This window comes from Rhincodon typus, chromosome 18 (genome assembly GCF_021869965.1).
Source record: "Rhincodon typus isolate 14 chromosome 18, sRhiTyp1.1, whole genome shotgun sequence".
Classification (NCBI taxonomy): Eukaryota; Metazoa; Chordata; class Chondrichthyes; order Orectolobiformes; family Rhincodontidae; genus Rhincodon; species Rhincodon typus.
This window is the reverse complement of record NC_063349.1, coordinates 37,040,870-37,053,463: the sequence shown is the minus strand read 5'-3', so window position 1 is coordinate 37,053,463 and position 12,594 is coordinate 37,040,870. Positions and strand designations below refer to the sequence as shown.

The 12,594-nt window shown below is 36.9% G+C and overlaps 1 protein-coding gene across 1 annotated transcript in view; it reads right to left on the bottom strand.

The window, feature by feature from the left end:
• Positions 1 to 805: 805 nt before the first annotated feature.
• Positions 806 to 12,594, bottom strand: part of otogl (otogelin-like) — a 198,108-nt gene continuing 186,319 nt past the window's right edge. Inside the window, exons 53-57 of the mRNA XM_048607915.1 lie at positions 11,287 to 11,406; positions 8,810 to 8,855; positions 5,643 to 5,714; positions 1,908 to 1,987; positions 806 to 1,753 (exon numbers count right to left, since the gene is read on the bottom strand). Of these exons, the coding sequence (XP_048463872.1) occupies positions 1,553 to 1,753; positions 1,908 to 1,987; positions 5,643 to 5,714; positions 8,810 to 8,855; positions 11,287 to 11,406 (519 nt within the window). The 3' untranslated portion in view covers positions 806 to 1,552. The remainder of the gene's footprint in view (positions 1,754 to 1,907; positions 1,988 to 5,642; positions 5,715 to 8,809; positions 8,856 to 11,286; positions 11,407 to 12,594) is intronic.

Genomic DNA, 12,594 nt, shown 5'->3' with positions numbered 1-12,594 from the left:
GATCTAACCTTGCTAACCAGTCTACCATGAGGAACCTTGTTGAATTTCTTACTGAAGACCATATAGATCACCTCCACTGCTCTGCCCTCATCAGTCCTCTTCGTTACTTCTTCAAAAAAACTCAAGCAAACTAGTGACAAATGACTTCCCACATACAAAGCCATGTTGACTGTCCCTAATCATTCCTTGCCTTTCCAAATGCATGTAAATCCTGTCCCTCAAGATTCCCTCCAACAACCTGTCCACCACAGAAGTCAGGCTTACCAGTCTGGAGTTCCCTGGCTTTTCTTCACCATCTTTCTTAAATAGTGGCACCACGTTAACATGGATGAATCCAATACTTGTTTGATCAAGTTGCAAAACTCTAATAAGTACTTATTTTATAGCATGACATTTCACATTGACAGTGAACTTTTAGAAGCCACAATCATTTATTTTAATTTTCCAGTTTTCATCAAAGAGAAAGTAATTGTTTGAATGTGAGTCCAGAAAATAAATTGTGGGAGATCACAATTTACAATTCACAATGCCAGCAAGTCATAAACAACATAATTTTGCAGACAATTTATACAAGTTAACTGTCTGGCACAACTGATCAGAAGGAAGTACAATTACTACTTATGAAATTAATGCAATATACTCAGAAAAGCAAGAATACATAAGAAAAATGTTTACTCATGTTTGTATTACAAAATAAGAATATTTATCATACACTCAAAAAGGTTTTAAGTGTAAAGGATTGTTTTTACTAAACATCTACAGTAGATGGACAGAATTTTATTTGAGTAAATAACCTTACATCGCTGTCACTGCTGACAAGTTATCACAAAAAATTAATCGTGTAATAAATTTACAAATATTTAGGGTAAAGCATTTAACAAAACAATTGCTAACATGCAGGCAATGTTCAGAAATGTGTATCTGAAGAGCCATTGGCCTAGAAATTGGTTCCAGCCAGAATGCTTCCCATGCTGGAATGGGAGGGGGGCTGGTACTTGGGTTTTGGCCTCATTTACATAAGATTGGTGAGTTATGGACATCCTCTGGGAGACACCAGGCTGCTTGATGGTGAAATAAACTCGAATTTCAGGCCATGTGAGGGGAACAGCAATCAATATTGGGTTGACAATGGTCTTTGGCATTGCTGTGGAGTTAGAAGGAATAGTGCTATTCCTCCTGGTTCAAACTTCAGATAAGGTTTGCTTTTAAATATTCCCTTATTGACGGCAGCCTTCAATGGTCTTTTATGAGGTTTTTGAAACCTACTTCTTGAATCTTGCAGCATTCAGCAAGCAGAAATATGAAGAGGAGATCTGAGACAGGAGTTATTTATGAATGCCTATGCAACAAAACTAACGTCTATTTGAAATACAGGGTCTCGTCACTTTTTTTCTGCTTTCACCGTTGAGGTGGGCTATGAACTTTCAATGCAAAATTTGCACATGCAGACTGCCTGTTATATCAATACTGAAGTCACTTTCTTTTAAGGTGGACATCAACCAATTTCTAGGCCATTCTGTAAGAATATCAATGATTCTTAAATAAAAGATGATTAATTCCACTGACAGGAACAGTCTGTTGGTTCTTGAAATGTAAAATCAATCCAAGTAGCATTTCCGGCACAGAAAAGTGGTACCGTCTGAACTGTGAGCTCAACTTCTCTACAACATTTGCAGAATCTTGCATAGTTGTTGATATTAGTGTTGAATATCATAGCAGATGGGCATTTGCCATCACAAGAAGCTACAATGACCTGGAAAGAATTAAGAATCATGATGAATCCTCCCTATTTAATTTTCTCTGCAGTAAAACTGAATACAACAGTGCTGTCAATTCCACACTCTAATAATATATTTTTGTTTTAAGCAACAATGGCAAAACCGGAACTAAGATGGTGTTATACGTACAGCACCAGTTGTGCGGCAGTCATCCTTTCTTATGATCATTTTAACATCTAACTTCCGGCAAGGCCTTGTATCTTCTTTGCCTGGTAATAAATAGACACATTAATAGATTGACATGTTAGCAACAATTCTTTATACAACAATACAAATGTGAACATCAACTTAAAGATGTGCTTTTATTTGTTTCATGATACTAAATAAATATTAAGACTAATTCAGTAAAAACTGCTATTGACTTATTTCAGGACACAGGAAAGCAAGAATACAAAATGTTGGCATAAAGTTGTGCATCCATTGGCAGCTACAAATGTTGGCATCTTAGAAGTTAAATTACGTGACGACAGCAATAATAAGCATTCTAACTTCATGCTGTGCAATTATTAACTTGCTTTACGGTTGTTATTTTACAGTTTAGTTACAAATGATCTCCAACAGTTTTCTTGTCTATTCATTTTGCTTATTCAAAATCACTTCATGTCATGGAGTTATAGTAAAGTGTTAGATCTATACGCTTCCAAGATGGTAATTGTTTTTGAACTGCTTTGAGGTGTACAAATATAAGGTGTTCTACAAATGCAAGTATTTCTTGCTTTCCTTTTGAAAGAGACTAAAAAAACACATCTTTTTTTCATTTTTTGCACAATTTATCCTACATTACGCTATAACGAAATATTTAATTTCAGAATGTTTCCTAATTTAGTAATTTCAGATAAGCAAGTAATTGTAATCCAATTTATAACTTGTTTTATCTTTTAATCCCATTCTACCATTAAGGGACAAGACCTGACCTTTTAGCCTTTCATACCTGAGCTCAACTGTATCTTAACTCCATCTATCCAATGTAACTTTATAAACCTCTTGTTAGCCTTGTCTAAAAAAAAATCAATTTCAGTTCCCAAATTTTCAATAATCACAGCCTCAAAAGCTTTTCCAAGCAGGAAGTTCTAGATTTCTACTACCTTTCGTGTAAAGGATTGTTTTCTGCGATACCCTTGAATAATATGGGTCTTATTCTCCATTTGCATCAGTGGAAGAAGTTTCCTCCTGTCTATGTGTTTACCTCATTTATTTATCTTAAACACCTAAATGAGTATTTCAAACTCAAGGGGACTAATGTCCAGTCTATGGAACCTGTCCTGATAATTAAATCCTTTTACAACAGTATTGTTCTGGTAAATCTCCAAAAACAATATAACCTCAGAAATAAATGCGTTTAAATGGAGCTCCCACTCGAGTTTCATATAATTATAACATAACATCCAGCCGTATGCATTTCAGCCACCTTGCAGTAAACACCAGTATTCCATTAACCTTTTTGATTACTACTTGTTCGTGTATGCAGGTTTTTGGTGATTTAGGTACATGGACAACAACTCCCTTTGTTGTTCCACAAAGTCTAAGCTTCAGTCTCAATAAAAAATTAATTTGTCCATCTTGGATACAAATTCTCACACTTCTTACCTTAAAGCCCATCCATTATAATGTTGCCCAGTTACAAAATTTAACAATGTAGGGGCATAGGAATAGATGCCTGCAGTTATCTTATTCAACTTCTGACATCTCAGTGAACATGTGATAGGATCATAATAAAGGTGTAATGGAGGAGTTTGAGCAATCACAGCAATGGATCTCTCGCGACTGAGTTCCAACAAACCCAGACATGAGGTGAATAAAACCCCCGGGTTAGAAAGTTTTGGGAACCATAGGTCAAAGGCCACCTCTTTCTCCCACCCATTATATATTCATCGTATGCAAATTCTCAGATTAATCGTATACACTTCCTTAAAATTTATCCAATTTTTAATTGCAGAAAACATGCTTCCAACATCTCCTTAGGCAACCTGTTACATAGGTTGAACACTCAATAAAATGGTGACCTGGAAATTTAGCCATCTTAAATTTAGTAGAAGAAAACGCAATTCAGATAATAAAGCAAGTTTGAGCTCTACATTTGTCACATCCTCCATGTGAAAAGAATATATTTGGTGAAGTGATGGCGGGATACTGGTGCTTTCCTCCAAGATGCATTTTTGGGTAATAGAAAAGGAAACGAGGGAACAGTTGTTAATTGAAAGATAGGATGATTGAAGTAAGGAATGATCAGTGCAATGCAACAGAACTCTCAGTGAGTTGATTCTGTTTTTAAAATAGAATATATGGTGGTAAACTGAGTTTAGACAATAGTGGAACTTGCCTGAAGTTCTATCATTAAATTAATTGCATAGAAAATCAGTCAGGCTCCAATACAAACATGCAAAATGTCCCATTCAGTTTACACTTGACCTAGGCAATGCTTAAAAACAAAGAAGAAATCTGCACTATTATTTTTTCATTGTCCCTAACATACATAGGCACTTTACAAAAGGCACCACACAAGAGTCTCATGGCAAATGCAAGAGTATGGCAGACTCAGGGTTTCAGTCACAAAGTAAATTTAAATATTGCTACAAAAGAAGAAAACAAAGTAAGTATTAGAAGTTTCCTAGATTAGCCATAAGTACAAAGTACATTGTTGCTATTCCCCATTCACATGAATGACAGACTCAGAATGGTGTTGAAATTTGTAAATGACACCAAATTTGGTGGTTGGGGTTTTTACAGCTAATAATATAAAGGACAGTGCTAAAATACAATAAACAGAGAAACAGGGCGGCATGATGGTTCAGTGGTTAGCACTGCTGCCTCACTGCGCCAGGGACTTGTGTACGATTCCATTCTTGGGCGACTGTCTGTGTGGAGTTAGCACATTCTCCCCGTGTCTGCGTGGGTTTCCTCTGGGTACTCTGGTTTCCTCCCACAGTCTAAAGATGTGCAGGTTAGATTGATTGGCCATGCTAAATTGGCTGTGGTATTCAGGGATGTGTAGCTTAGGTGGGTTATAGGGGGATGGGTCTGGGTGGGATGCTTCAAGGGTTGGTGAGGACTTGTTGGGCCGAAGAGCCTGTTTCCACAATGTGGGGATTCTATAATCTATGAGAGTGGTACAGTAGGTAAATAAGTTGCACATGGAATTCAATATTGCAAAGTGCATTTTGTAGTATTAATATAAAACAGATGGTGGTCATGTTAAATTTACATGCAACCTTATTAAATCATACTTGGAGTACTCTTCCAGTCCTCCTCTCCAAATCTCAAAAAACACATTGCTATACTTGGAGGAACTGCACAAAAGATTTACAAGAAAGTTAACAGAGCTGAGATGACCAGGGACACAGTTTCTGACGAAAATACTAAGAGGAGACCTCAAGAGGATTTTACACTTAAACAGATGATAGGATGGACATAGGCAAAGTGTTTACTGGCTACCGAGTCTTGGACAAAGGGGCATAAATAAGTTTCCCAAATGTATCAACTAAAGAAATTTGGTGGAATTTCTTATCAGTGAGTCTGATAAGAATCTAGAACTCTCTGCTACATGGATTTGAAGTACTGTACACAGCACTGATGTGTTCAAGCACAGAGTTGTTGCATACATGAGGGAGAATGGTGGCAAGGTATGAGAGATAATTAGAGTGGGAGGAAGCTTACGTGAAATATAAAAGCTGGTTGGGAACAGTCAGATTGAGTCGCCTGTTTCTGTGATGTAGGTTCTATATAAATATACTTAACACATAAAACTCATTCTGTGCTTGATATGAATAATTCTTACACCATGCACTTCACATATTATAGATTTATTGCACATTTGTTCTTGAAAAACACTGAAATTATAAAGAAAATACATAATGGGAATAGTACCTGTGTCACAGTTAGTACTACCAGTTGGGACTACTGGACTAATGGTAAAAGGTAATAAACCCAATCCAGAACCTGGCAGAATTATCAATATCAGTTTAATATAAAGTAACAGTATATATTACATTGAAATATTACATATCTGGCATGCATTAAATTAAGCTGGTATATCAGATAATGTTCATGTCACAAAGGATAGCATATGAACACAAGCTGGTGTTGAACCTGAAAGGCCATTCAAGTGCACATGCTTTTAGTCAGTGATGGCATATTTATAAATCAAAGTAATGCTAAAGAATCACATGTAAGCAGGCGATTTGGATTTAGGTGCATTCTCTGTAGCCACATCAGTTTAAAAAATATATAATTCTGAAGTATAACAGTTTTTGTGATCCGATGAACTGTTTCTTTTAAAAAGGATTACTGTTGAAATGTACATATCATGTACAATTGAGCTTGAAAATTTAAATTACACTTGGCTGCATACTGTCACCCTTAGTATGAGTTTACTTCAAAAGCACCTTAAATACCACAATCAAATGTCCAACTGTTAAAAATTATGTTTTTCTTTGCACTAAATATTAGTACAGCTAGTTAGTGTGCCACATCATATAGGATAACACTATTGACCTGAGGGAGGGTTTTAAAGGTGACCTAATTCACAACCTTTGATCATTAATGACTAAACACAAATGGAACGAAGACTCAGGTCTTAGCAACACAATTTTATTGCTATATTTTCTTGGTCACTGCAGCTCAGGGAAAAAAAAACAAAGTTATGGCGTTATGCACATTCTTTTCTTTCTGCTAATATAATAATATAATTATATTGTATATGCCATTTATCCAGTTATCATCACTCTCGAGCATGTATACTTGTAGTATTTAAGGAACATTTAAAGTAAACTGATCAAGCTCATGAAGAGGGACAGTGTGCAAACAATCCAAAATATATGTGTTTAATACTCAAATGTATAGGTATAAAGTGAACAGTCACTTTATAACATACCACTTTCTTTAAATATGTGTCAATTTTTTAAAGATTTGATTTTTTTCCTTGTTAGGAAAACAGTTATATTTATGGAAGGAGCTAAAGAATATACCATATGAAATAAGAGGAAAATTAAAACTAGGAATATAGAATTAGTAAGAACTTTCAAAAAATATGAGGAAAAAGACCCTTGAAACTTAATTACAAAATAGAGGGAACCTAATTGTGCCCTCATTGTTTTAATATTTTTATTTCCAATTTTACAAAAAAATTGTGTTCAACTCCTCCTAACCCAGTTGTTCTGCTCCCCCTAGACTATTTTGTAGGTTAATATGGCACGGTGGATCAGTGGTTAGCACTGCTGCCTTCCAGCACCAGAGACCCTGGTTCAATTCCACCCTCAGGGCGGAACTGTCTATGTGGAGTTTGCACATTCTCCCTGTGTCGGGGAGAGATAGTAGGAACTGCAGATGCTGGAGAATCTGAGATAACAAGGTGTAGAGCTGGATGAAGACAGCAGGCCAAGCAGCATCAGAGAAGCAGGAAAGCTGACATTTCAGGCCTAAACCCTTCTTCAGAAATTTCTGAAGAAGGGTCTAGGCCCAAAACGTCAGCTTTCCTGCTCCTCTGATGCTACTTGGCCTGCTGTGTTCATCCAGCTCTACACCTTGTTCTCCCTGTGTCGGTGTTGGGTTTTCTCCCCTAGGCTAAAGATTTGCAGGTTAGGTGAATTAGCCATGGGAGATGCATGGTTTACAGGGATTGAGTGGGATGCTGTTTGGAGGGTAAGTGTGGACTCGATGGGCTGTATGGCCTGCTTCCACATTGTAGGGATTCTATGTGAATCTTTTTACTATCTTTCAAAAATTGGGCAAATATAAATAAAATTTCAAATGTTCTTAAGTTAAGTTTGGTTTGAAGGGATTAAATCAGTTGGCAGCAAACATGAGATGGGCTGTCAGTGGGCTACAAGTTTTTTCAACTTAAAAATGACCAATTTTGAATATATGTCATTTCTTGATTGTAATTAACTGTGATATCTAAACTGTTAATTTAAATTGTAACCCTCTTCTCACTGAGGTTTTCAATAGTACCAAATGTTCAGAACTCACATATTACTTACCTGTTCACAAAACTTGGGCAATAAATCAGGTGGTATAAAAGGGGGTAGATCTCCAGTATGACAAAATCTCTTTCCAAATTATATCTCTTCTCTCTTAGGGTCATGGGACTTTAATTCCAATATGTTTCATTGAATTTGAATGATCATTAGCCTTGCTATCACCATACTTGTCAAACAGTAATCTTTCCAACAGTTAGGACTCAAGAAGGCATTTAACTGGCAAATAAACTGGCTTGAGAGATCTTGCATGTCAATTACACTTAGAATTGGTGCTTTCAATTTGTGAATACCCAATTAAATGGCACAGTCAAGATGCTGGTCTACAACCAAAAATAAATTGTAAGAAAATTGATTAAAACATAAAAGTATTTGAAAGGAAACGTGAAGAAGAAATTAATGTAAAACTAAAAATAGTGACAAGAAGAAGAAAATAAATTCAGAGAGTAGAAATAATGAAAATACAGGATTGAAGCAAATAAACTAAAGAATAAAATTTTGAAAAGTAGAAGAAATCATGAAAATATGCATTTGCCTCCAAAGCTACCAAATGTTACTGAAAGTTGGAATCTGACAGATTAGCAATAGACTTGAAATTGCATGTTGTCTGCACTCTTCTTGGTTAAAATACTTAAGTTGATAAGCAAAATAAAAATACTGAACTTTATAATTACCTTTCAGAATGCTGCCAAAAGACTTCATATTTTCAAAGTGAATTAAGATGGTGTATAACCTGTCTTTATTTGACACTGAATAGTATTCCCAAATTATACTTCGAAAGAGAATTAGGATAAATTGTTCCTCTTTTCTTAACAGTTATACTCCAGAATAAGTTGGCGGTTAACCATATCAGCAGCCTGCATTTATCATACTGCAGCCCAAATAAGCAGTGCAATAAAACGTTCACAACAGTTGTTTAAAATGTTAACGGATTGCCGTTCAGACTGATTAAACACTACATGCTTTGTTTACTCCTTCATTTTCCCAGCGATTCACGATTTTACCACAGCTATTCAAACCAAAGCCAAACAAGCATAATATGCAGCCTTGCTCACTTACAAGTCTTGCAGCAACCGTCCATGTAAAGCTTTATGATTCCTCCTCTCTGAAGAAAGAGAAGAAGGACAGATAATCAGGAAAAGTGACTGCAGTAAGAGAGAAGACAATGCTTTAAACTTTCATCTGTGCACAAATTTCAAATAGGATTATGTATGATGGGATGGGATGTACAGTACAAAAACAAGCCATTCAGCCTAACCGGTTCAATGCCAGCGTTTATGCTTCACTTGACCTCTCTCCCATCTTTCCACACCAAAATCTATCATCACAGCTAACTATTCCTATATCTTGTGTCTGGTTTGTCTTGCTTGACTGGTTTCCCCTTAAGTATATCTCTGCAATTTACCTTAATCAATACTTGCAGCAATTTCCACATTCTCACCACTAGCTGGGTAATAGAGTTCCTTCTGAATTTCCATTTAGTTTTTTGGTGACTATCTTGTATTGAAGGAGCCTATGAGTTAGACTGTCAGCATATGGTTCAGATTAATATAATTGGCATGGAATTAAATTCCTTTCCCGTCTGAGCTAAACTCAGGGATTGTCTCCTCACCTTGTCCATGGTAAACAACCTCATAGCAAATACACAACCTTGGCTTTGGCAAATCATTGTCAAAGATTTGTTTTCAGACAGGAAGCTCAGGATGATGACATTATATTGGTAGCCTCAACTCATGCCCTTCACTGCAACAGATGTCCATTCTATCAATCCATTTCATAATTTTTAAAACTTCTATTATGAGTCACCCCACAGGCTTACTGTTTCAGGAGAAAAGACACCCAGCTCTCAATCCTTTCTTTGTCCACTTATTTCAGATATCATCCATGTAACTCTGTTGCACTCTCTCCAATACCTCTTTCTTTTTATGGTATGCTGACCTGAACTAAGTGAGTACTTAAAGGAGAGCCTAACCAAGGTTTGATACAGGTTTAGCATAATTTACTGACTTTTTAATTCAATGGTCTTGATTTTCCATTTTTTAGTCCAAGTGTGGGGATGGGGTATTCACCGGCGATGGAGAAAACTTACTAATTACTTCTAGGGAATGTCCTGGGCCTATCACAAGCCTTGTCATTGGAGTGCCACTTTGGCAGAAGCTGCTAGCCAACTCTGCCAGTGCCTGGCAGTTTCTGGGTGCTAAAGAACATTGTCGAGACCTATTCATCAGGGACTCAAACCACAGTGTTTTGTTTTGCTTCTCAAAGGATGGGGGTTGTAGAAAGATGGAAGATAGGGGTTAGAGGCAAATGCAGCGGATGGCTTTCAGAGGTCACCCCTTGATCCTGTCTGCAGTTCCACCTGCACTAACTCAAGATAAATGGATGCCCTGCCTTTAAACCAGCAGGCAACTTTATTTTATTCGCTCAAGGGACGTGAGTGTTGCTGCCCGGCCAGGATTTATTGTCCATCCTTAGCTGTCCTTGAACTGAATGGTTTGCTAGGTCATTTCAGAGGGCAGTTAGGAGTCAACCACATTTCCATTGGTCTGGAGTCACATGTAGGATGGCAGATTTCCTTCCTTACTGGACATCAGTGAGTCAGATGGGTTTTTCCCCAATAATCGGCAACGTTTTTATGGTCAAAGATAGATTCTTAATTCCAGTTTTTTTTTCATTGAATTTAAATTTCATCATCTGGGATTTGAACCCAGGTCTCCAGAACATTAGCTGAGTTTCTGGATTAAAAGACTAGCAATAATACCACTAGATGATCACTTCCCCTAACTCTAGTTAGTCACTCTGGTTTCACAGTCAGGAAGCCAGCCACTTATACTTGCCTGCTTAAAATACAGATAATTTGGCCTGTGGTACATTCAGACCTTTAAGTGGTCATTAATTGGCCACTTAAGGGGCTTACTTGTTGGCAGATTGAGAAAGTCCTCAAATGGATAGTCCATTCTGTGAGCATGTGAATATATAGTCCATTCAGTGCTGACTATATCCATTCATTCCTCACACTGATCCCAAGCTCACATCAATCCACTGTCATCTGCACATTTAGAAATTATGTTTCTGATTGCAAAGTTAGCTTGTGCCAATGAACATTCCCTTGTCATTCAAGTTCATTTAGTTGAACTAATATTGGACCTTCCATATTTTCAAATTTTAGGTAGTGATAGACATGGATGTCACTGAATAGGACAAGGGAGTAAAGTTCAAACCTCAATAGAAATGGACAGATTGTTTTGGCTTGGAGGAGACTAGACCATGACGTGAATCATCATACTAATTCTTGTTCAGCAGCTAGCCTCTTTTTAGAAGGCATCTTTAAGTTCTCTTTTTTTTGGGTATTGGGGCCTTTTTTTTGTATGTAGAGACATATGGTATGTAATTTTTCTTATGGAAGTCTTGTAGTTATATGTAATCATATGTAGCCCACTCAATGGTTGTAAGCTGTATTCCAAAAGCAAAACTGCCCTCCCAGAATTATCAAATATGAAAAAGGCATATGTTTTAGTTGTGACAGATGTACGAACCTGTATGCATTCAGTCTCATTAAATGGCGGGCAAACAACTCCTGAGCCAAGTACCACAAGTCCAACAGCAGTCTCCAGGCACTCATATCTGACACAGTTAGTAATCCAAGATGTTCCTGCCTGGAGTGAAAAGTGATTAGCACACATAAGTTTGCTAATATATTATTTTGGCCAGCCAATATATATTTTCTCGATTGATTCTAATGTAACATTTACAATGACAAAGCAACACTTCAAATAATAATTCAGTGGATAGTGAATATTGCTGAAAAAACACATTTTATCAAAGCTTTTCATCTTGGACTCATCAGGACATTTCACAGAAAATACAAATTCAAGGGGAAAACTAAACTTACCTCATGAGAGGAGAGTACTGACTGACTGATATGTGGACTCTGATTGGTAGAGATGTTGCTATGGAGAAGGCACCCCTTAACTGATTTACAGTTAATAGCCAAGCTTTGTTAAATTTTAGAACAGGCAGTTGTAACTCAAAGTCAAAAACAGAAATTGCTGGGAAAACTCAGCAGGTCTGGCAGTATCTGTGGAGAGGACACAAAGTTAACATTTCAGGTCCAGGATCCTTCTTCAATTCTGATTTTCCCCAGCAATTTCTGTTTTTGCTTCTGATTTCCAGCATCCATAGTTCTTTGGATTTTTTTTGTTCAGTGTTGACTTAAATTGGTCACAGTATTGCACTGAGAAATGAGCTAGTGAATAGTTGTCATCTATATTATTCAGTTGAAACAGGCGCCTATAAATGTTCTTTCTGTCTGCAAAGAACTAGGCCCTGTGTATTAATATATTGGGCTTTCAGAAAATGCAAGTGCACCACGTTATATGCCCGACTGACTATTCTGAATTGATTATCAGCGTAAATACTTACATATTCAGGATTATCCAGCAAATGTTGTCCAATTGCAGAAACATATCTAATGTTATACACTGTTGCAAATTTTGTAAGTGTGGGCCGGTTGTGTATGGCCAATACCTTATTTCTTGTGAACAGTTAAAGGGACATACGTTCTGACATTCTTTGGGACATAATGACCATATATCTGGCATTACACCAGCATTGAAATTCATAAACCATATTATTCATTTCTGTCATAATCAACACATCTTTTTGCATTGACAGCAGATCCTATAAAACACTCATGTTGCTACGGCATGAGACAGTTCACCTGCTGCTCAAACCTTTGAGATACCCTTCCAGGGTAATTTGAGGTAGACTGAGCACTTTTATCAACCATCCCGCATTCTCTTCTCATACAATTTAAATATCAGTTTTCTCTTTGAATTTGTATT